Below are 26,342 nucleotides of genomic sequence, written 5' to 3' on the forward strand. Positions count from 1 at the left end.
AAGTAAGAGTCACCTGAGGGCTATCAGGGGTGGGGAATCTGCAGCCTTGAGGCCACATGTGGCCCTCTAGGTCCTCAAGTGCGGCCCTTTGATTGAATCCAGACCTCACAGAACAAATCCCCCTAATAAAAGGATTTGTTCTGTAAAACTTGGACTCAGTCAAAAAGCCATACCCAAGGACCTAGAAGGCACATGCGGCCTTGAGGCCGCAGGTTCTCCACCCCTGCTAGATGGAGAGCTGGGGATGGGGGTTGGGAGACTGGTGATGGAGGAGATTGGAGGGGAAGAGTGGTTAAATCACAGCCAAGAAAAGTTTCTATATTTTGTAAAAGTGTGTACACGATTACAGGATATTACAAGTAATGATGCTTAAACATCATATAATTTCTAATGTGTTTTTAAAAAATAAAATACTTTCATTATTTTTTCCACTGAGAAGTAAGAGTCACCTAAAGGCTTGATGGCCCCATCAAGCTCCTCCAGCAGCATCCAAGTTTCTTCAGGGCAAGAACCTCCTTTTTGTCCTCATATCCATCCCCAGTGGCTAGCACAAGTACCTGGCCTTTATCTAAACTTTGTATTTCTTCCAACAACTAACACAGTAGAGTTAGGCTCTTGAATGGCTAGCTGTGAAAAGAGTTATCAGTGTGTTGGACCCAAGGGGAACCTGCTAACTTAAGTATTCATTTTTAGTCACGAAAGGAAATTGAAGCAACATTAAGACTCATAAGCCTCACCAATACACTTGATTATTTTTGGTGGCCCAGACCCATGATTTCATTGGTATGGGAAACTCACGGTGACTACAGACAAACCATAACATGCACTTGATTTGGCGAGATTTTTTTTTTAACTCTGTAAAACTGAGTTCATACAAGATGGACGTATACACGTTGGCCAAGGTAACAGAAATTCATAAGACTACACAGAACAACAGCTTCTCAATGTGACACTTTTGTAACATGAAAAAGAGAATAAACAACTAGCTTACATGCCACCAAACACCTGGACAGAGCGTATTTGAGTGTTAAATCCCAGGAACCGGAGATTCACCACTTCTTCACTAAGTTCAATTTTTTTTCCTTTGAAGTCTTCTCTTTCAAAAAGGACTATTGTTGGTTCTGAAAATTCCTGTTTTTAAGAGGAGAGAGAATGCTTAGCTGTTAATTCTCACATAATTATTAGAATTTATGTGAAGGAAAGCTTGGATGTGTATGTATATATCTCGTTATATAGGCACATATGTACACAAGAATCAATAAAAATACAAGCTCTGTCAGATTCAGCCAATCAGTAAATTCCCCTTCCTAAAGGAGCTAAATATTTTGTCTCCAAACTGACTTTTTAAATAACTTTACAGATAGATAAAGGGTTGCCTTGGAGGGAAAATATACGGACAACAAACATTCTACTGAACAAAAAGGGAGGTAATTGTGCATGTAATTCTTTTGAAAATTGTCATAGAAAATGGGGGTGGGAGATTGAGGTATAAAGAAATTTGGAAAGCAATGCAACAACCACTCTAATGGAGTCTATGTCTAACTTGGCCATTTTTTCAAGATGGACCAAAAAACTCTTGGCACAGAAAGCTAACTGGGAGAGACCTAAAGCTGGCTCTGTAACTGTCCCATGGTGTACTGTAATTGAAGTAATCTCTTCATGCAGAAAACAGACTAAAGCTAGCATCTAGATGCCTTTCTATTCATGTGTCCCCAAAAGTCAATTTTCAAAAGAAAAACTGCAGTGAGGAAAAAAAAATTATCAAGTGCACACCTGCTTCAATTGTTATGAGAGGAAAGAAAAACACCAGAAGAAGGGAAACTTGCACAGCCAGTAGTACGAAAGCCCACAACCCAAGAGAAACTTAGTCGTTTTCATCTGAATTAGAGAGAAACCCTTATGATCCTACACCAACCTCTCATGATAAATACGTCTGAGATCATAAACAATACATCAAAAAGCCACCTGAAGCTTGCAATGTTTTCTTCCCCCAGATTAAAGTTTCATGCCATGGGTGTGGAACCCAACTGCCCAATTTATGTGGACAGGTCCCAGCATGCAAAAAAAGCATTTTGTGGCTCGGAACACAAAGAATATTAGGTAGGAGAAATGATCTGCATGGTCATCAGGAATATTATTAAGTCTAAGAAGCGTGGGCTATGTAAAATACTACAGGGGGTCGTCACTGTAACATGCCTAGGACAACGGAGTCTCCGAGAAATAACCCAAAAACCTTGGATTTCTATAGTACTTTGGAGACACTCAAGCTAACTTTTTTAGAATCTCAGCTAAAATGGCATCCCGGTGAGAGCCCAACTCCCCTCAGCCATGCATCAGATTCTAATGAGGTCATTTAAAAGTCTCAGGCACCATTAGGATTTAAGCTCTCAACTTCTGAAAAAGTACAGGTTTCCTCCTGCGACTACTCACAACAAAGGGATACTGTGCTGTAGTCAGCAGGCATGTGCACACGCATGCCAGTGTCTGGCTACAGGGAGGAACTGAAATCTTTGTTTAAGAACATACTTGTGGGGAGCCACTTTGGGGCTGAGCAGTACTGAATTTCAGCCATCTCTTTGTGTGTAATGATCATAATAATATCTGACGTGCCTAGAGCGCACCATGCTTTACATTATCTGATTCTCCTAATAGCCCGGAGATGTAGGTGCTACAGGCATTGATCTGTCCGTTTTACGGATAAGCAGTGACTTGCCCAAGTCTGCACAACCACTGAGTGTTAGGACCTGGCATTCCAATTTGACTTCAAGGTCCAGCATTCTTCCCATTCAATCACATTGTATAACTTGAGTCACAGGACAGATATGAGTATTGTAGGAACCTCAAAGGCCATCTATTCCAGTCTTTCCACTTTACAGGTGAAGAGACTGAGGCACAGGGAGTTAAAATTATATGCCCATGACTACACATGTATAATCTAAATTGAATTACTTGCCTTCTCAGTGAGGGTGGAGGGGGCAAGGAGGAAGGAAGAGAGAGAATTTGGAATTTAAAGTTGCAAAAATGAATGTTAAAAATTGTTTTGACATATAACTAGGGAAAAATAAAATATTAAATAAAAGCTTAAAAAATTACATGCCACATAGGGTCACATAGTTAGTAAGTGTCAGGGGTGGGATTTGAATCAAGGTCTTCCTGTCTCTAAGGCCAGCTCCACCAAGCCTTCCTGAAGTTTCAAATACCATCTTAAAGCTGCTACTGAACCAACAAGTCCAGCCCTCCACGCCCCCCCACCCCAGCTGAGCTATAGAAGGATTCACCCCTTACATATTTTGTTGAGGTCATCTCCATATCTCAAGAAAAGCCATCATTTACATATCAACCAACAATCGTTTATTAAGCACCCACCACTGTGCTAGGCACCAGGGGAGAGAGAGAGACACACACACACAAAAAAAAATTGAAACAGATCCTGTCTTCAAGAAGTTTTTAGGAGGGGACAAGTAAGTGACACAGTGGATAGAGTGCCAGACCTGGAGTCAGGAAGCCCTGGGTTCAAATTTTTTCTCATACACTTACTAGCTGTGGGAGCCAGGGCAAGTCTTATGTTTAACCCCTGTTTAATTCAGTTTCATAATGTGTAAAATGGGTAACAAACATGAACTTAGAATTTAAGACATAGCGGAGGACAGAAGGGCCTGGTGTGCTATGTATGCTCCATGGGGGTGGCAAAGAGTCAGATACCACTGAACAACAACTAAAATGAGGATCACAACAGCACCTCCCTCCCGGGCTGTTGCAAGCAACAAATGAGATAAATATTTGTAAAGCACATAGCATAGTGCCTGGCACACGGTAAGTGCTGTATCAACGTTAACTATCATTATTATTATTATTAATTACATTATACCAGGGAAACAATATATGCATAAAATCTATACATGCTTATATACATATATATATAAAAATTCCATCTAAGTCTACATGTTAGTACTCATATATTCATTAAGTCTATATAGATATGCAAAGATATATACTTGCATATAGAGTCATATATAAAACAAGTATATATCAAACATATGAACAATAAATGCAAGGTCACTGGGGGAAATCGGGAAAGATTTCACAGGGAAGATGCAAGTAAGTTTTCTACTTTATAAGAATCATGGCAAAGAGTGAAAACTGTGATAGAAAAAAAATATACAGCCATAAAATAACCAATAAGAAACCTCTCAACATGCGTAAAGGAAGGCATGTCCAGCCAGCCCTCTGTGGTGGCTACAAATGCTGCACTGAAAAACACCCACCAATAGAATAAAATGAAGTCCATGTGTCATTTTAAAAGTAACATAAGCCACTGTAGACAAACCAAGCCTTCTCAAGAGGGGCCAGCCACTAAAAACTCATATGGAAAATGAGAGACTGTCAGACCTCGCAAACATAATTTACGGGGAGGAAAACTTCAGCAAGCAGGAGTGTCTTAGGAAAGTTTTGATATAATGCATTGTGGGAGTCAGATCCCATGAGCAGAGCTGAGGGTGGCTGTCCAACTCCAATTGTATAGGAATTCTACTGTCAAACATTTCCTGAAGTTAACTGTAGCATTAGCCTCCGACACGTGTGACCCTGGGCAAGTCACTTCACCCTGTTTGCCTCGGTTTCCTCATCTGTAAAATGAAGTGGAGAAGGAAATGGCAAACCACTCCAGTAACTTTGCCAAGAAAACCCCAAATGGGGTTGTGAAGAGTTAGGAAGCTGAAAAACACTTAGACAGCAAAATGATATAAAATGATCGCTGACACAGAGACTCAGGCCGAGCCATTTCTTTCTTCTTAACCAGTGTGGGAGGAAGGTCTTTAGGGTTGAGTAGCACATTATTTCCATAATTACTGTGGAACCCATCCTTCTAAGGTCAGTTATGATGCTAATTAACAGAAGCATCTAAAATCTGTTTCTAATCTCTCCCATTCTTTTGCTTTACTGTTTGTGTACAACGGTATACTTGGCACAGGACCATGTACACAACACATTCTTACTAAATACTTGGGGAATGACTTCTGGATTTAGAATTAGGGAAGAGCCCTGGGTTCAAATCCCACTTCTAGCACTTTAATAGTTGTATGGCCATGGAGGAGACGAGAAGGAGACGAGGAGGGGACAAGGGAATGGTCATTTAACCTTTTTACATCTCAGCTTCTTCCTCTATAAAATCAGGGTAATCCTTATACCACCTACCTCACAAGGCTGATGAGATAACATGTGTAATGTGCTTTGCACATTTTAAAGGTCATAGAAATAACATCTCATATCATCACCTCACTGTTGTCATTTATATCCAGTGCCCACATGGAGCTATGCTTTGGCCTGGGGTGAAACGGGTGCTGCTTCCCTTATAGAGAAGTTTCTCTTTGTGAGAAAAAAATATGTCACCAGGGAAGATGAAATGAGAATTTCAAAGGCACATGCCTCTTGAAGAAATTCAGGTTTGTTATTGTTCAGACATTTCAGTCACATCCGACTCTTCATGAACTCATTTAGGGTTTTCTTGGCAAAGATACTGGCGTGGCTTTGCCATTTTATTCTCCAGTTCATTTCACAAATACAGAAACTGAGGCAAACAGGGTGAAATGACTTGTCCAGAATCACACAGCCACTAACTGTCTGAAGTCAGATCTGAACTTAGGTCTTCCTGACTCCAACTCCGCCTAGCAAGCCAACCTATTCAAAAGAAATCTTTTCTGCTTTTCCAACTGGAACCAAATTTTAGGAGGAAGACACATTCTGAGAGAGATGATTCACAGTTCCAAAGAATGTGCTGTCTTTAATGTTAAGACATGTTAAGGCATATAACATTATGTTATGTGCAGAATGTTAAGACACATAACATTACAATCTTTGAAATTACCGAGGCCATGAGAGCATCCATTTTGATAAAGGCTACCTACTTAAAAGCCCAAATGCCTTCCTCTCCATATGCCTCATTTGGAATAATCTCAATATACATGCCATAAACCAAGGCATCATCAAAAGCATAGACAGCATATAAGAATTTATAACTTCTATTTTCTTTTCTTCCATTTATTTTCAGTAATTATTTATGCCATCTGAGTTTATGCTTTGGTATACAGTTAAGCTATATGATTTGGCCTTGTGAGGGGAAAAAAACAAACAAAACCAGAAACAAAACCAGAGATGTTCACGACTACATGGGCATCAGCAAACTTCAAGAGCTCTCTGTCTCATGCACATAAAATAAAACCTGAATTCCTAAGCCTGGCATTCTAGCCCATTGGCATTCAGGCCTCAACCTACCTTTGCAACCTTATATTCCACTATTCTCCAACATAGATCCACTGCTTCACTCAGGCTGGTCTAATTGCCTCCCCTCCCCAAAATGCCTTATGCATTTACAACACATTCTCTACTTTTGTCCATACTACTGACCTAACTGACAGTGAAAGGCACCTCTCCACTCTGCCTATCCAATTCAAATCCACTCTTTAAAACCCAGTTTAAATCCTACCTCCATGAAATATTTTCCTAGAGACCTCAGGCAACTGTAATCTCAAATTCCTCTGAATTCAGGTATTACTTATTAGGTGCACCACTCATGGCAATCAACATGTGTTATTTTATAGTATCAGCTATCTGTTTATATATGTCTTGTCTACGCACATCCCGTCACTTCTACTAGAGTTACAAGCTCTATAAGGGCAGATCACGACTGCTCTCAGATCCCAACAGTCCCTTGCACACAATGGATGCCCAATAAATATTCCTTGATTGGGTCTAGCTTTGGAGTCTTCCAACACGTCTATTCAATTGATACTAAGTTCCACGTTGGTAGGGCTAGAGGGAAAAATAGTCCAACAAACTATTGGAAGGACTGCAAACTAGTACAAACATTTTGGAGAACAGAATAGCAAAGTGGGATGAGTCACAAAACAAAATCTCTTGAACCAAGAGAGCTATCACTGGGAGTCTATCCAAAAAGAAAGGATAGGGCCTATTCATAGTTGATCCAATGTAAATAGCAAAAAGAGAAAAAATCTATATATCTAATAATTAGCAAACGTCTGAATAAATTATGGCATATTAATACATATTAGAGTATAATAATTAATATTACATATAAAGACTATAAGGAAATATGGAAAGACCTAATGCATAGGGAAAGAAGAATCAAAACTATATAATATACTAATTACAACTACAGTTTTAAGGAAAAGATAGAAAAAAGAAGAAAAAGGAAACAACCAAAAAGCAGCAGAAATTCAGGGAAGTCTAGAAAGAGAGGCAGAAGCAAGACATTTTTTTTAATTGTTTAATGTTTGTTTGTTTGTTTGATTCTGCCCTGGGAAAGATTAGGGTTTTAGGGCAAATTCAGTTCTTTGTTTTTCTGTGTTCATATGTGACCAAGTTCTTTCTTTTGACAATGACTAAATCCACAATTTTAAAAATGCTTTGTGTTCTTACCATAGGCAAGATGTGCTGTCACTGAAACGCAACTCACTAGGGCTGGGCCAGTGCACAGAGACCATGAAAGGGGAAGAAGACCCAACCAGCTTCTGTGGAGTGAGCTCAAGCAGCAGAACACAAGTAAGGAGGGCAGAAGAAAAATTTCAAATGCATGCAATAACATTCTGGCAGAGTGAAGGTTGGTGGGAAACAGCAGAACACAGCCCAGCTTGGGGTGTCGTAAACAGAGAAGGAACAAATGTTGTGAGTCTAAGACATGGAGATACACACAGTGCCAGGCTCTACAGTGCCAGATTCTCCAGAGGTTTGGTTGTTTTTTCCCCCCAGCTCTTCTATTGTGCTCAACAAATCTTCAGGCTCTGAGAAATTTTTAAGGCAGAAGCTCCCAAACTTTGGAGCCCATTAGTGTCTCAGTAATCTTTCCACAGCACCTCTAATCCAAAAGGAATACCAAATCATTCCCCTTATTAAGAATTTATGTTGACCTATATCGAATTGCTTGCCCTCTCAATGAGGGTGGATAGGGAGGGAGGAAGGGAGAGAATTTGAAATGCAAAGTTTTCAAAAACGAATATTCGTTAAAAATTGTTTTTACATGCCAACTGGGAAATAAGATACACAGGCAATGGGGTATAGAAATCTAGCTTACTATATAGGAAAATAGAAGGTGAAGGGGATAAGGGAAAGGGGGGCAGTGATAGAAGGAGGGCATATTGGGGAAAGGGGTAATTAGAATACACACTGTCATGGGGTGAGGGTTAGGGGAGAGATGGGGAGAAAAAATTTGGAACTCAAAATCTTGTGGAAGTGAATGTTGAAAACTAAAACAAATAAACTGTGAAAAAAGAATTTATGTTGACAATTTTAAATATACCTCAGCATCCTCGTGAGTTCATTGGGACAAAGATAACTTGGCACACAGTTTGGGAACCATAGCTTTAAGGTCTAAATAGGAGAGCAAGAAAACTCCCACTTACCCTCACATTCCCCCATAACCAGGACTATAGCACTATGGGGTCTGAGCAATACTACCTCAGCCAGGGTTAGAAGTGGCCCAGTTTTGTCCTGCTTTTTCTACATGCGCACTTATGGCAGTGTTCAAAGAACTGTTCTTCAGAATGAGGACCCTGAGGCATCGTCATCCAGGAAAAGATTCAGTTATATTCACTATTCTGTACTTATTGCGGTGGACAATTTTATTCATTCATGAAAGGAAGAATTTTTTTTTTAAGCAAAAAAGGCAGTGAATCTCATTCTCAGCTAATGAGGACATTCAACTAATCAGAACTGCCCATCCCTTGAGCAGAATCTTCTGGTTAGAGATTTCCCCACAGGGCACACTTCAGGTCAAGGTTTTGTCCCCTCTCCTATGTCACGGACCCCTCTGGCTGTCTGATGAAGCCTACAGCCTCCTCAGAATAATGTTTTTAAATGCATAAAATAAAATACATAGGATTATAAAAGTAACCGATTATACTAAAATAGTTACTAAAGTATCTTCTTTAAAAAAAAACATGTAAATTTATGGACCCTAGATTAGGAATTCCTGCAGTGAATATAATGCATTTCACACAGGAGCTTTGGGTGACTGGGGTTTGGAGGAACGACTACATTTTCTCCACTAGATAAGCAAGGCTATGTAGCTTTTGAATGTTATGGATTAAATTAACTATGAACAGAGCAACAAACTGACAGTGTGGTACTGTGGTGGGAACAAAATATTATTTTACCTCACCCCCAATGCAAGTTAGGCAAGTTTTCCCTTAATGGTACTGAAAGTGCCCTCAAAATTTAATTGACTCCAGTGAGTAAGGCTCAAGCCCCTTCTGAAACCTCCTGATCACCTGGGTACAAAATAACCAGGCCAGGAGGGGCAAGAGCTCTTCCTTAAGGCTTGTACAAAACTGGAAACCTTTATCCTGGAAAAACAAACATTCTTTCTCTATTCTGAATGTCTTTTCCCAGCTATAGCTAAGTCAACCTCATTTTCTTAGATAGATGCTGAGTGTCTCATTTCATTCTACTTCTGGACCTAAACTAAGTTTTACTGAGTAAAATGGTAAAAGGACTGGTTTTTCATGGCTTAGTAGAAAACACTCTAGATGTGTAGATGGAGAACCCAGGTCCAAATCGCAGCTCTGCCACTTAACTTAGCCTTGGACAAATCATTTGAGTTCCCTGAGCCTGTTCCCCTATCTACAAAATGAGGGAGTCAGACGAGGTAGCGCCTAGCAGCCCTCCCAGCTTTAAATCTATGATCACATGACCCTCTACTCTAGTAAATTCCTCCTTCCCCTCAAACATAGAGCCCTGAATAAAGGTTTGTCTATTAGCCCTGCAGGCTATCAATTCCTGGATTCTACTAGTCTAAGATACATAAAATAGGTAACATAGGCTATACATGTTTATAAATCGGCTTTCGTGTTGGTTTACTTACAACATCTATAAAGCGAAGAGACTTAAAATTCGTTTCAGGAGGACATCCCATTGCAGACAAACATGGATAGTGTCCTTCTTCTAAAACATACTGGTTACCAGAGAAATTTTCCCCATCATAAGCAACCCAGCTGTGGGAGATAAAAAAACAAAACAAACCATAAGAGTTGAAGATCTGAATAATTTTTTAAAAGACAGACTGCTACAGAACAGAGAAACCTTAACCCTGAGATCAGAACACTGCTACAAACTTGGGTTTTTCTAAAAGACAGACAGGTTAACATGAAAGCCAGAAACATGCAAATAAGGCAGGACTTTATATCTGGAAGATTTTTTTTTAAGGTGGGGGGAGAAGGGAAGGGCACCAAACAAGGGTAGTAAAAGGAAAAAAAAACCAACCATAGTTAAAGGCACTAAAAAATTTTGTCTTGGGCAAAAGAAGTCTCATGGGGGTACCTAATATTTGGAGGCGTGTCCCATGGAAGAGTGAATAAGATTTGTTTTATTTGACCAAGGAAATCAGAACTTACAACTAATGGAGGGAAGTCACAAGTTGGGAAATTTTATCTAAAAATAATGAAAAAAACCCTTCCTAATAATTAGAGCTGCCTGAAAAAAAAAATGAAGGCAGTAAGTTTCCCTGGAGGTCTTAAAGCAAAAATTTGATGACAAGTTGTTGGGGATGCTATAGGTAACATCTGTGATTTGACCAAGGATTGGTCTAGATGGAGCCCTAAAGTCCAGTCAAAATTCCAAGACTCAAGACCCAAGTGACATCCCATTTCTTATATGACTATTCTCACTCCCTCCTAGACTCTTACTGTAATTGTAGCTTCTACTGCTCAATTTAGCACTTTAATACTTGCCTGGCAGGATTCACCATTATGTCTTATCTCCCCAATTAGTCTATCAACTTCCTTAGATCTGATATTTTCTTCTGGATACCCAGCACCTAGCCCAGCAATGCAATCATAGCAGTGCTCTGTAAATGAGTGTCAATGCACTGGTTATTGACTAGTAATAGAGAACTGATTAGTTTTTCCTTCTGCTTACCTGCCTCCCAAAACTCTGCAAGACTTTGCACAAAAGGAATCTTCAATTTGATTTGTAGTATCTTCAAAAACTTTATTGCTACCACGGAATTCTGGTTCTGAGAATAAGTGAACCTTTGAAAAGATGAGCATGAGGACAGAAAATTAAATTCCAAAACACGCTGTGTCTTTAAAATGCTGACTCAAATATATCCTCTAACTGCTAGTTACAGCAAATGAAGTTTTAAAATTTCAAAACCCTTCGGTTTTTATAACTTCCTTAATAGATCATTTGTAAACATGATTTCCATAGCATCAACGATTTTTAAATATAATTCTGCAACATCAAAGACAATCCGACAGCTGAAAAATCATAACTCTTTGAGAGCATTTGTTGTAACAAGTAATAAAATATTTTAAAGCTTTCCTGTAGGCTGTCTCTATGTTCACCTGCTCTAATCTTAATAATCAGCTACATTTTGGAAACAATAATTTTTCTTCTCTCTCAATGCAGAAAAACACTTGCTGACCTATCAAAATATTGTATATGAACAAGGGATGAAGATTAGTGTGGTATTTACACTTGTATAATTAAAGCAGTCTGAGTATGCCCATTAAAAAGCATAAGTCTTACCCATAAAACTCAGTTGATGTTGAAAGTCAACATTTAAAGGACTGGACAAGAGTCAGACTAGTATCTTTATGAGAATTACAAGATCATTCCTAAACATGTGCGCCCACATGTCTGTGTGGGGTAGACAGCGGGGCAGCTATGGTGATGGAAGAAAAAGCCCTTGAAGTAGGGTCAGCGGACAGGAGCTGTGGGTCAAGAATGTGACTTTTGTACACCACTCTCTTTTTCTAAGGGTAGGATTCTATTATTTCATAATTTGTTATCTCTCTCTCTAAACCCACCTGTCTCCTGAACTTCTCCACTATGGCAGAGGGCACCATGCTTCTTTTCTTTGAGATACCTCTGAATACTAGTAACCAAGACCTTAAAAAATTATAACTTAATATATACATATATACTTAAATATTTAATATCCATTACTTAATATATAATTTAATATATGACATAATTTAATATAATAGGATATAATTTGATATGTTTCTATATTATATATATGTGTGTGTATATATATACACACACATATATATATGTATATATAATTTTCAACTCATTTAAATAACTTTGAGGTATCATGGCAAAGTGGCATAGAAAGCCAGCCTCATAACCAGGACGCTGGGGTTTAAATCTTAACTTCAGAACACGTGTGTGAACCTGGGCAAGTCACTTGAATTCTCAGAGCCAGACTACTCTCTGAGGCTTAAATACTTCTGCCACATAATGAGAAGACGGGACTCGCTGGAAAAGATCCTGATGTTGGGAAAGATCAAAAGCAGAAGGAGAAGGGGATGGATAGATGGTGTCATGGAAGCAATGAACATGAACTTGGAATGACTTCAGGAGATATGGAAGATAGAAGGGCCCAGTATGCTATGGTCCACAGGGCCACAAAGAGCTGGGCATGATTGAACAATAACAACATACAAGGCGAAAAACAGCACATCATGGTGGATGGAAGGCTGGCCTGGGTTCAAGTTGCATAGACTTATACCAGTAGAGGGAGTTTTCTCACTAGGAAGTTCCTTAGACCACTGAAAGCACAATTCCTATTAAATAAGTCTAACTAACAAAAATACCACCAGTGTGCTCTGGCAACTTTTGGGGATTTTGTTGTTATGTCTCCTTCACTAGACTGTGAGGCTCTTTAAGGACAGGAACTATCTTTTACCTTTCTTTGCATTCCCCAGCACTTAGTACAGTGCCTGGCAACCCGTAGGTGATTAATAAATGCTTAGTGACTTGACTTTACTTTGATTTTTATAAAAAGAGAAAATTTTTACTTTTAGAAAAAGAGAAATCATTAGGAAAGGATTCCTATATCACTAATGACAGGTGCTCCCCAATGCAGCAATGATCAGAGGACAAGAATAGGCAATTTATGGAGGAAATTCAAACTGTCAATAATCTCACAAAGAGCCGCTTAAATTCACTAACAGAGGAATGCAAATCAAGACAACCTTAAGATAATAATCTTACACCCACCACAATCCCCCTTCGCTCCCTAAAAAAAAGGCAGAAAATGATAATATCCATGCTGGCAGGGCTGCAGGGAAACAGGCACTCTAATACACTGTCGGTAGGCCTGGAGATTGGTACAAATATTTTAAGGGACAAAATGCCTTTATGTAACAAGTGTCACTGTTGTGCCGAAAAAAAGCGAGCGAGACCTGGATATGAATTTAGATGTGGATTTATTGCGACTGTTCAGAGTAATTACTCAAATCGAACAGCCAGGAGTAAGGGAAGAGAAAGAATATTTAAAGGGAAAGAACACAATTAGATTTCCGTGGAGATGGGGACACAAACAGTGGGGTCCGTGGAGATGGGAGTACAAACAGTAGAGTGAGCTGGGGCAAGATGGAGAAACTGAAAGGGGAGGTAGGGCATAACATCACAAAACTGATCATACCCTTTGGCCCAACAATTCTAACGATCGAATTTGGGACCAAAAATATCATAAAAAGAAAAAAACCCTATCTATATAAAAATATTTACAATATCAAAACATTAGAAACAACCTATATGGCTCAAAATCAAGAGACTGGCTGATTCATATATGGCATATTAATGTAATGGATTATTACAGTGTCATTAAAAATGATGGAGAGGAAATAAAGAGGGAAATATATGTTGTTCAGTTGTTTTCAGTCATGTCTGACTTTTCATGACTCTATTTGGGGTTTTCTTGGCAAAGACACTGGATTGATTTGCCATTTCCTTCTCTAGCTCAAGAGGCAAAAGTGACTTTTCCTGGGTCACACAGCTGGTAAGTGTCTGAGGCCAGATTGGAACTGGGGAAGATGAGTTTTCCTGACTCCAGGCCCAGCACTCTATCCACTGAACCACCTAGCTGCCCAAGAAGGAAATATAGAAAGATCTATATAAAAATACTGCAGAGCAAAATCAAGACCAGAATGTATACACACTCATTTCAACTACCTATTTTTTAAAAAGGAACAAAGCCGAAGGTAGCGGAACTTCAGAGAGACCTGAATGGAGACACAGAAAAAATGCATTTTTTTTTGGTTCTTTGTTAATTCATTCAGTTCTACCATAACCAATGCTAAGGAGTCAATGGAAGAATTCACCCTGATGTTGTATCTTTGTTGTGTTGGTTATTATTAAATTTACAATAAAGCATTTTTTAAAGAGTTACTTACCTTATTTCTTTCCTTTGGGCTAGTAAAGGTATCCTAAAAATTTTAAAGGAAAAAGAAAAGAAAATGAGCAGCAGACATTTTTTATTTTTTTAGTATGTGTGCAGGGAGACATTGTAATCCATATATACATTTTACTGTATCAGTTATATACTGCTAAAATCTAGAACTTTACAAAATGTATTTAAACAAAAATACGGCCTCTTACCAAACATATAGGTTGAACTGAAGAGATCTTACAATTCTTGCCTCCCCAGTCCTCAAAGCTAGTATACAATCCTTTATCAAGTATATATTGCTCTCCTGTGAAGTCTGGATTTTCATAGGCCACCCATCTGAAAAGGAACAAAATCATAGACTTCTTATCGTTTGTAGAATTTAGATATAAGCCAGAGCTTTTTAAATATTTCAGCTTAACATATATAGAAAGAGTTCTTCAGAGAGCTGCTTCCAAAATGCCTTGTGATGTCTCAAGAAATAGGGGGTGCAGCCAAGGAGATGCATGTTCAAGTACGGGTTGGACCAGAGCACCTCTGGAATCCCTCTAATTCAGATATTTGAAAAGTCTACATATGTTCCATAAATGTCCATCTATTTGTCTTTAACTCAATAAACACGACCGCAGCCATGAAATTAAAAGATGCTTGCTCCTTGGAAGGAAAGCTATGGCTAATCTGCACAGCACACTAAAAAGAAAAGACCTTGCTCACAAGAGTCTGTATAGTCAAAGCTGTGGTTTTTCCCAATAGCAACGTATGGCTGGGAGAGTTGGACTATAACGGAATATGAGCTCCACAGAATTAATGTTTTAGAACTGTGGTGCTGGAGAAGACTTTTGAGAGTACCTTGGACAGTACAGAGGTCAAATGAGTCAGTACTTAAAGAAATTAATTCAGACTATGCATTGGAAGGTCAAATAGCGAAGCTGAAATTTAAATACTTTGGCCACATAATGGAAAGACAGAACTCATTGTAAAAGACTCTGATGTTGGGAAAGATTGAAAGCAAAAGGAAAAGGAGATGGCAGAGGATGAGATGGAGAGATAGTGTCATGGAAGCAATGAACATGAGCTTGGACCAACTTCAGGAGATAATGAAGGATAGAAGGGTGGCTATGGTCCATAGGGTCACAAAGAGTCACACAGGACTCAACAACATGCAAGGTGAGAAAAAAAGCATGCCATGGTAGACAGAGGGCTGGCCATGGAGTCAAGAAGTCCTGGGTTGGAGTCATACCTCTGTGTGACACATTCTGACATTCTAACTATCTATGTCCAATCACTTCATTTCTCAGTGCCCTCAAGCAGTCCCCTAAGCCTGTAAATTACAGAGAACTTGCTATCAGTATCCGTGGAGGGAGTTTTCATCAGGATAAAATCACAGGACCAGGCAAACCACTACAGGGAGGGCAATGACAAAGCTAAGGATAAGCCCCCCAAAGCATAAGTACTGGAGAGTATGGGGATAGATGAGATGCAGTTCCTAGCTTTTAGGAAGGGTAAGTACACAAATAATTATAATTTTTTTAAGAAAAAGCAGCAGAGAGGAGAGTGAGGTCAAGTATAAAGGAAAGGTGCCAGGCAAAGTGAGATGAAAAATTTGAAAATGGAGACGATGATGATGATGATGATGATGATAAATAGCTAACGTTTATGTAGCATCTACTACATGCCAGGCACTGTGTGAAGCACTTTACAATTATTATGTCATGTGACAACGACAACCCCAGGAGGCAAATACTATATTATTATCTCCATTTTACAGATAAAGAAACTGAAACAAAAAGAGGTTAAAGTGACTTGCCCAGGGTCACAGGGCTACCAAGTTTCTGAGGCTGGATTTGAACTCAGGTCTTCCCACTCTGACAGATCATTTTCACTTGTAGGGATGTAGCCCTAGGCAAAGATGTCACCAGGGAGATGGCATATGAGTTGAGCCCATAAGGAAGGCACATCAAGAGATAGAAATGAGATGGAAAAGTTTATCCCAGACTTGGGTGGACAGCATGAGCAAAGACACAGACAGAAACAGATAGGAACAAGAAACAGAAAAGTCTATGTTTCAGCTCTGCTATAAAATGTGTGAATGGGAATAGGAAGAGATGAGGCTGGAAGAGTACCTGGAGTTAGACCGTGGATGGGGCTTCAATGCTGGGATTATGAGTTTATTCTTTATTAAGTTGGCATGGGGAGCTACTGAAGGGACTAACATGAGAATGTGCCCTGACGTGGAAGCAGCTAGAAACTACAATAGTTTGAGAAGAGAAAAAGACAAGAACTAGAGGAGCTGAAAAGAGAAGAGGAAAAAGAAGTGAGATTGTGGGAGTCGTTATCTGCAGAGAACTGATAATCAAAGCCAGGGAGGGAGTAAGATCACCAGGGAAAATAGAGTATAGAGATAAGAGGGCTTAAGGCAGAAGCTGGCAAGGCCTCCATGTTTCCCGGCAAAAGAAACAAAGAAGGAAGTAGTCTTCTAGTACTGTCCTAATCTTTCTTTACAGTATACAGTAACTTCTACGGGTAATAAATCAAAATGACAATAAAAATCTCTTCTCTCAAATCTTCTAAGCTCTCACTTCAGGATCTACATGGGAAAACTAAAGAAAGATCCTATGATACTCGTTTCTGTTTATCTTAAACCATATTAAGCCCAAAGAACTTGGACTTCCAAAAAGAACTTTATAAGATTCTTCCTCTAAGTGATCAAGCAAGAATTCCGGTTTCTGACTTCAACACCAAAATATTTCTACAGCAAGATAGTAAAAGGGCTGTGCCTCTTTTGTAATAAACCACAATGACAAATATTATTCCACAATTCAAAATGATTGGCTAAGGAAGTGTTTAGCCACCATGCACATCAACTGTTAAAATGCAGAGGATTTCTTTTCTCAGATTAAAAGATGCAATTTTTTTATTCAAATTACATTTCAACACATTACTTTTAATTTTTTAAATTCCTCTAAGTAACATAATTGGTAGAGGTGAGAATCTGACCTCAAAGTTAAACAACAAAAACCAAACACCTCCGTGTTAAGCTGTTGTTACTGGTTACACTGCATGGTATCAACTCGTGATAAAACCACTTAATAAACCACATTAGCTAACAAGCAGATTGATGTCAATGCAATTAAATACCATCCAATTCAACCACTTATTAATCTCCTACTCTATGCAAGGTCTTAATTTCTGGTGAGTAAGAAAGGTATGCTATCCAATCTAACAAATATTTATTAAGCATCTAATACCCCAAAAACTCCCTCAGGTGAGCATTTTGAGAAATATCTCAAACTTAAGGCCATTCCACTATGCTAAACAGTCCCCTTGGAACTTAAACAACACAGCCTTTCATTGGTATGATTTGTTGTTGTGGCTCAGTCGTGTCTGACTCTGTGACGCTATTTGGGGTTTTCTTGGTAAAGATACTAGAGTGGCTTGCCATTTCCTTCTCCAGCTCATTTTACAGATGAGGAACTGAGGCAAATGGGGTTAAGAGACTTGTCCAAGGTCACATAGCTAGTTAGGCCTGAGGCCAGATTTGAACTCAGGAAGATGAGTCTTCCTGACTCCAGGCCCATGCTTTAAACTTTTTAGAATCTTTTCACATTATTCATCACACCCCAGCCTCACAAAGAGTGAACAAGGTAGCTAGTTCAAGGGTTATTATCCCCAATTTCCAGATTAAAAACAAAAAAAGATGTGCAGAGGTTCAAGTGAGTGGTTTTCAGTCACAGAACTATCCTCAGATGTGCTACTTACTAAGAATGGAAAGTCTCATCACTAGTTGGTCGACTACTGGATGAAGAATTCTTCAGCCATGGCAACCCATGAAACAAGGAAAAAATACGAGAAGTCGTGGGTGGGTTGCGATCTGAACCGTTCAAAAGACCAGGACCCACATCAATGAGATCACTGATTTCATCAAAGCGTGAAAATAAGTCATAAGCAGCAGAAAGAGACACAAGGGAGCTCAAGGTTGAAAAGCTAATTTGAAAAATGCTGCCTTTTAGAAACTAGATTTGACTATACATGACAAAACAGAGATGGAAGAAGACTTGGAAATCACCTAATTCTGTTCTCTTACTTTATACAGAAAGGAATTCACGTCTCAAGAGCAGATTACAAGGCCACGCAACTAGTCACAGATGACAGTTAAGATCCCAAGTCACTTGTTGCCTACATGAGGGGTGGGGGTGGGGGAGCTCTTTCTACTACATTGGGCTGCCTTGACTGAAAGGCATGACCTAAGTGATTTTGGCCTCTATGAAATATAATCTGCTTTCTTTCCTATAATATTCCCATTAAGCCAGTACTAATACATTCTACAAATCTAAAACCTATAATGATAATAAGGCCGGATTAAGATTTGGTTACTGTATAAAACAAAACCTCAAATATTACAACTACTCAAAAAAGCAGAGTGCATGAGGAAGAAAAGAAAACCACAAAACTCAGATTCTTTATTTAGATTAAGAGTTGGAAACCACCTTGAAGGCCATATCGAAAGGCGGTGTAGCATAGTGGAGAAAGACTGCTGGATTTAAAGTTCAGAGGACCTGAATTCAAATCCTGCCTCTCTGACTTTGCTGTTCTTGTAACTTTGGACAAGTTGCTCAAATTCTCTGGGCCTCAGTTTCTTCACCTGTAAAATGAGGGGTGTTGGACTTGATGGCTTCAATGTTCTTTTCCAGCTCTAAATCTCTAATATAATGATACTAGTATGTAATCCCTTCATTTTACACATAAAGAAACGAGTGTCCTGAAAGGCCTCAATTAAATGATTTTTACAAGATCTCACAAGGTTTAGCAAGATCGCATTTGGACACACGTTCCCTGATTCTAAATCTAATGTTCTCTCCATCGACCCATCACCTTGGAAACTGACATGGGAAACGTAAAAGATACCATTGACTCCATTTCCAAAAACGTCTATTTTCCTTAAACAACATTCTTGCAAACAAAATGCTAGCGCCTTCTCCTTTAAGGCTACATTCCACCTACAGAGGATGCTTCTCATATGGACATATTCTCTCCCTCTTTTTGGGGGGAAGGGGGGGGCAGCTGTTTTTGCTTCTTCTTTGTCTATTCTCTCTTCACCCCGCCCCAACATTTAGCATAACACCTGGCACAGAATAAACAAATTAATCCTTGTTGATAGGTTAAATCATATCACATGAATGAAAGAACAGCAGATTAAGAATCCTAAAACCCTATGTTTCATTAATTATTCAACTTGGAACAATATTTTACCTTTCTGGGCCTTAGTTTGCTTACCTAAAAACGAATGGAAGGCAAGAAGCAGACAACTTATTAACCACCTCCTTTGTGCTAGTTTTACAAATCTTATTTCATCTTCACAATAACCCAGGGAGGTAGGTGCTATTATTATCCATATTTTACAGATGAGGAAACTGAGGCTGACAGAGGTTAAGTGACTTGCCCAGGGTCACACAGCTAGTTAAGTGTCTATAGCTAAATTTTAACTCAGGTCTTTCAGACTCTGGACCCAGAGCTCAACCACTGTGCCACCTAGCTGACTCCGATGCAGCTGAAATACATGCTTTCTACAATTCCTTTTCTCTCTAGAAAGGCTTGGTCTAAGGAAAGTTAAAATGGCCTTAAAATGTACTGCAAATGCTCAAATCATCAATTTGTGGTGGATGCAGTGTGGACAAGCTTCAGCTAGGCAACAGAAGAATTTCTTTTCTGCGTGTAGAAAAGTTCCTTGGTGTATCCCATTCCCAATGCTCCCCTCCAAAAACAAAACCAATCCATGAGTTACAAATGAGACAAACGAGGGCTAATTATTTACATCACAATTAACTCCACTGCAGCGTTTAGGATCACCATCAAATTACGATTTGGTTCACAAAAATCTGATATACATACCTTTTCATGTACCTGCAACATAAAAGGTGAGGTTCCTTTCTAATTTCTAACAACTTCTCAGAACCACACTATCTACAGACTAGAACTATTTGCCCAAGTCAAATCAAATCTCTAATACTGGGTTGTTTTTTCAATATCCACTACTAGGCATTATTTACTTTTGACAAGGAACTTTCCAAGGGATTTGGGATCTCCTCAACGTGTTTCCTACAGCAACTGAAATCCCAACCCAGGCAGGCCTATTCAACTATGACACTTTTGTCCAAGTCTGACCATAACTTCTCCATTGGAGGGGGTTGTTCCCCCAACACCTTCAAGGCCTTCCTTATATTTTCTTTACACTGTGTAGAAGCTGGCAGAGCATGTTCTATTCCAATAATGCATTTTCAGATTCCCAAAGTGACTTATTTGGCTATAAAATAAAACAAACCTTTCATTTGTAACTATGTGATATGCCCCAGCTTTGTCTATAATATTTGAGTGAATTTTTTTTGGGGGGGGGGGGAAGGGGAGGAACAGAGAGGGAGAGTATGGGGAATAAAATAAGTGACTTATTAGCATTTGAAAGAAATACCTAACACCAAAATAAACCAATCTGGATTCTTGAGAGAGGAACTTGGTCCACTAGGGAGTTACACATAGTGCTACCAGTATCATTTAGTATCATTTCCTCCATAGGATAGGTGTATCAAATAAAGATGTCCTCACTTTCCCCATAATCAGCCTCTAAAATTTACCAGATACATTATGTGATACATTCTAGATACATAGAGATAATATAGATAATACATATGTACTAAACTCACATTATACCAAATCTACACCTAGATTTTCTTTTTGCAAAGAAAATTTCCTCACTGCTTCCCCCTTGAGAGGATGGAACATTGTGCATTTCAAGTCTGCATGTGAACACTCCTTATTTACAGCATTAGAGAAAGAAAAAGTCACAAGTGTCGACAAACGCAAGTAGATAGCAAAATCGCTTTGTAAAATGTGACGCTAACAAAAATTCAGGTATGATTGAGGTAATGCATTGTTAGTTTTTCTGTAATAGACCAAGAAAAATGAAAGTAGCATCACTTTAATTTTACTGATCTCTAGACTTTAAAAAAAATGCTTAATTTTGCTGGGAGAAAAATTTCAAAGACAGGAAAGTTTTCACTCAGAGGAGAAATAATGTTTCAAATTACTTGGGAATATTAATTAATATACATTTTAAATCTAATTAGTAATGTGAGAAGGATATTTTCTCATTGCCATGAATTTTTTGTAAAAACTAACATCACCTCCTATAAATTCACTGGTCAGATTCAAAAGCTCCTTCCTTAAACATTATATTCTGTTCTAGAGCAAATAAATGAGTCACAAAGGGCAATAAAAGCACACTGAGTCATCCCAGGAGCTACTCAAACAAAACAGGAATTTCAAAAAAGGCTACCTGGTTACTGGACATCTACTTCTTAAAACATCTAGGATATGTGATTTCCTCAGTGTGGGCACTTTCTGTTGAAGTCTTCAGTGAGAAATAAGATCCAAACTAAAAAACTTTTTCACCAAGAAAAATAATGCAAGGAAAAAAACAAAGAGCTTGACACTAATCCTGTTTTAGAAAAATGAAAAATAAAACTTACTGGACATGATAGTCTCCAACTTACAAACAGGAAATGCTCCAAAAGCTGTGTATTCAGAGTTACACGTTAGGGTTCTTTTACTTCTTTATTCAATACACATTTATGTAATGCAAGGTGCTAGAATCTGAGCAGAAGACACACAGGGGTAGACTGCAGTTGTGATTTCATTGGTATAGTGAACTTCTAAGAGAAGAAATTCACTCTACCAATGTAAAACACACCAAGTTGGAAAAAGATGGTGTCACCTAAGAGTTGGAAGAGGGGGCGGAGCCAAGATGGCAGCTGGAAAGCAGGGACTTGCCTAAAGCTCTCCCCCAGGTCCCTCCAAACACCTATAAAAAATGGCTCTGAACAAATTCTAAAACTGGAGAACCCACGAAATAGCAGAGGGAAGCAGGGTTCCAGCCTAGGACAGCCTGGATGGTTGCTGGGTAAGGTCTATCGCACAGAGGTGGGACCGGAGTGAAGCACAGACCAGCGTGGGCTGTGCCTGGACCAACCAGACCGAAGCTGGGTGGGACAGGCCCTAGCGCCCTGAATCAGTGAGCTGTGGCATTTACCAGACTTCTAACCCACAAACACCAGACAACAGAGAAGGTTAGTGGGAAAAAACTTCTGGGACAGAGTTAAAGGAGTTTGCGGTCAGCCACCGCCCAGGGGGCAACGGAGGTGATGCAGCTCTGAGGATGCTTCCAGAGCTATAGCTGCAGTTGCTTCTGGCCCCAAGCCCACGTGGTGGGAGGAATTAAGTGACAGATTAGAGCAGGAGTGCAGAGCCTGCTTAGATCTGAGTTGTGGTCCGGGTTAGTGGTTCTTGGGGGAGGAGAAGCACTGGTGTGGCAGATCTTGCTGTGTAGAAATAGCTCTGAAAACAGCAGCACAAGGCCCCTAAAGCTTGGGACAAAAAGCTTAAGGGTCAAGTAGTTGGCTGGGAACACGAACAGGCAGCAAAAACTATCTCAGATTCAGACTCAGACTTTGGAATCTTTCTTTGGTGACAAAGAAGACCAAAACATACAGCCAGAAGAAGTTAATAAAGTCAAAGAGCCTACATCAAAAGCCTCCAAGAAAAACATGAACTGGTTTCAGGCTATGGAAGAGCTCAAAAAGGATTTGGAAAAGCAAGTAAGAGAAGTAGAGGAAAAATTGGGAAGAGAAATGAGAAGGATGCGAGAAAACCATGAAAAACAAGTCAATGACTTGCTAAAGGAGACCCAAAAAAATACTGAAGAAAACAACACCTTAAAAAATAGAACTCAAATAGCAAAATAGCTCCAAAAAGCCAATGAGGAGAAGAATGCCTTGAAAGGCAGAATTAGCCAAATGGAAAAGGAGGTCCAAAAGACCACTGAAGAAAATACTACCTTAAAAATTAGATTGCAGCAAGTGGAAGCTAGTGACTTTATGAGAAATCAAGATATAAAACAGAACCAAAGGAATGAAAATATGGAAGACAATGTGAAATATCTCATTGGAAAAACCACTGATCTGGAGAACAGATCCAGGAGAGAGAATTTAAAAATTATTGGACTACCTGAAAGCCATGATCAAAAAAAGAGCCTAGGTATAATCTTTCAAGAAATTATCAAGGAAAATTGCCCTGATATTCTAGAGCCAGAGGGTTAAATAGAAATTGAAAGAATCCACCCATCACCTCCTCAAAAAGATCCAAAAAAGAAATCTCCTAGGAATACTGTCGCCAAATTCCAGAGTTTCCAGGTCAAGGAGAAAATACTGCAAGCAGCCAGAAAGAAACAATTTGAGTATTGTGGAAACACAATCAGGATAACACAAGATCTAGCAGATTCTACATTAAAGGATCGTAGGGCTTGGAATATGATATTCTGGAGGTCAGTGGAGCTGGGATTAAAACCAAGAATCACCTACCCAGCAAAACTGAGTATCATGCTCCAAGGCAAAATATGGATTTTCAAGAAAATAGAGGACTTTTAAGCTTTCTCATTGAAAAGACCAGAGCTGAATAGAAAATTTGACTTTCAAACACAAGAACCAAGAGAAGCATGAAAAGGTAAACAAGAAAGAGACATCATAAGGGACTTATTAAGCTGAACTGTTTTGTTTACATTCCTACATGGAAAGATGATGTGTATAATTCATGAGACCTCAGTATTAGGGTAGCTGAAGGGAATATATACATATATATATCTATATATATATATAGATATATATATATATATAGATATATATAGATAGATAGATACATACATACACACACACACACACACATATATAGACAAGAGGGCACAGCGTGAGTTGAATATGAAGGGATGATATAAAAAAAAATCAGATTAAGGGATGAGAAAGGAATATATTGAGAGAGGGAGAAAGGGAGAGATAGAATGGGGTAAATTATCTTGCATCAAAGCAGCAAGAAAAAGCAGTTCTGTTGGAAGGGAAGAGGGGGCAGGTGAGGGAGAATGAGTGAATCTTGCTCTCACTGGATCTGACTTGAGGAGGGAATAACATACACACTCAAATGGGTATCTTACCCAACAAGAAAGGAGGAGGGAGAGAAAAAAGGGGGGATGATAGAAGGGAGGGCAGATGGGGGGAGGGGATAATCAAAAGCAAACACTTTCAAAAAGGACAGGGTCAAGGGAGAAAATTAAATAAAGTGGGACAGGATAGGAGGGAGCAAAATATAGGTAGTCCTTCACAAAATCAGTATTGTGGAAGGGTTTTGCATAATGATACACACGTGGCCTATGTTGAATTGCTTGCCTTCTTAGGGAGGGTGGGTGGGGAAGGAAGAGGGGAGAGAATTTGGAACTCAAAGTTTTAAAAGCAGATGTTCAAAAAAAAAAGTTGTTTTTACATGCAACTGGGAAATAAGATATACAGGCAATGGGGCACAGAAATCTATCTTGCCCTACAAGAAAGGGAAAATATGAGGGCAGGGGAGTGGGGTGACAGAAGGGAGGGCTGACTGGGGAATGGGGCAATCAGAATATATGTCACCTTGGAGTGGGGGGAGGGTATAAATGGGGAGAAAATTTATAATTCCAACTCCTGTGGAAATCAATGCTGAAAACTAAAAATATTAAATAAAAAAAAGATTTCAAAAAAAAAAAAAGAGTTGGAAGAGACCATAGCGCAACCCGAACAACAATGCCTTTGACGACACATGTGGCTAATCAGTTCTAATGCTTAAAAATTTCCAGGTAGGATGAACCAACTAACCTCACAAAGTAGTCCATTCCACTTTTAAATACCTCTAATTGTTAAGAAATTTTTCCTTACATCGTCTAAATGTGCCTCTGTTTAACTTCAATCCCTTGCTCAAATTCCATCCTCTTCCATGTCAAATACTGTCGTGTCCTAGCTTTCTCTTCTCCAGACTAAACTACCCCAGTTTCTTGAACCAATTCTCATCTGATACGACCTCAAAGCTCTTTACTATGTGGGTTATCTTTCCTAGGACACTGTCCAAATAACAAAATTCTTCTCTTAAAGCAGCGCCCAGAATGGAGCACCAGATGTGCTCTGGAGATCTCAGAGTAGAATCCTGGAGACTATGCCTCTCTTAATGAAGCCCAAGATCACATGAGGCTCTTTGGCAATCATATCTCACTACTGACTCATTGCAGAATTTGCAGTCTATTAAGGGATATTATAATACAAAACATGATAACTATAATGCGAAATGCTACATGATAATTGCCTTAGAGAAATACAAAACAGGTGCTAAAGTGCAGTTATTGGGGGAAGGCTGTTACTGACAAATCAGAGAAGACTTTATGGAAGCAATCTCATTTGAGTTGGGTGCTTTAAAGCACTAGCAGTGAGGGGAGATGTTCCCAAGTCTCTCTTTGCATGTAAAGGACATGAATAAGTCAGCCACCAGGGCCTGCCTGTACATACCTGCCCCCTTGTAAATGTAAGTGCCCTTCCCAAAGTAAAGGGTATAAACATTCTAGAAAGAATTGAGCTGAAAGAAAGTAAATCATTTCATTCCAGACCTGGAGTTCAAGACTTTACAAACAAGACTGACCAGGATCCTTTGATGTTTTATGTTTCCTTAAACACAGAAAAATACAGTACTATGTCATTGTGAAGGCTTAGGGGAGAAGGTAAAGGATGGCTTCAGGTGATGGGTACAAAGGTTCCATTTTTATTTTGCCTATGTGTGCTAATGAATAGCTTTGAAGGAACTCAACTGAGCATTTATGCACTTCCACTCACAGGGTAAATGAAGGTGATCTGGTCACTGGTTCCCATGCACCTGAATCCTTTCCTTAATACCTCAATACACAAGTTTCATCAGAAATAAATCTAAGAGGTTTACCATTCAAATGATCTGCATTAAGAAAAGTCATACAAAATGATCCAATACAAAAAAAGAAAAGCCAGGGCAACATTTAGGACAGGTTCCTCACCAGATTCAGGATATACAAGGTGTCCTAAAAGTCTCAGTGCAGCTTAAAGCTGCTGTTTTTCAGTTGCTTTCAGTTGTCTAATTCTTTGTGATTGCATTTGGGGTTTTGTTGGCAAAGATACTGGAGGGACTTGCTATTTCCTTCTCCAGCTCATTTTACAGGTGAGGAAACTGAGGCAGACAGGGTTGAGTTACTTGCCCAGGGTCACACAGCCAGCAAGTGTCTGAAGCCAGATTT

At 39.2% G+C, this 26,342-nt stretch overlaps 1 protein-coding gene across 1 annotated transcript in view; it reads right to left on the bottom strand.

The window, feature by feature from the left end:
• The window catches only part of CRYBG1 (crystallin beta-gamma domain containing 1), a 77,604-nt gene that overhangs the window by 15,292 nt on the left and 35,970 nt on the right, over positions 1-26,342 (bottom strand). Inside the window, exons 12-16 of the mRNA XM_036765927.1 lie at positions 14,401-14,527; positions 14,196-14,228; positions 10,927-11,039; positions 9,875-10,004; positions 992-1,131 (exon numbers count right to left, since the gene is read on the bottom strand). Coding sequence (XP_036621822.1) covers positions 992-1,131; positions 9,875-10,004; positions 10,927-11,039; positions 14,196-14,228; positions 14,401-14,527 — 543 coding nt within the window. The remainder of the gene's footprint in view (positions 1-991; positions 1,132-9,874; positions 10,005-10,926; positions 11,040-14,195; positions 14,229-14,400; positions 14,528-26,342) is intronic.

The sequence above is a fragment of the Trichosurus vulpecula genome, chromosome 7 (genome assembly GCF_011100635.1).
Source record: "Trichosurus vulpecula isolate mTriVul1 chromosome 7, mTriVul1.pri, whole genome shotgun sequence".
NCBI classification, from domain to species: domain Eukaryota; kingdom Metazoa; phylum Chordata; class Mammalia; order Diprotodontia; family Phalangeridae; genus Trichosurus; species Trichosurus vulpecula.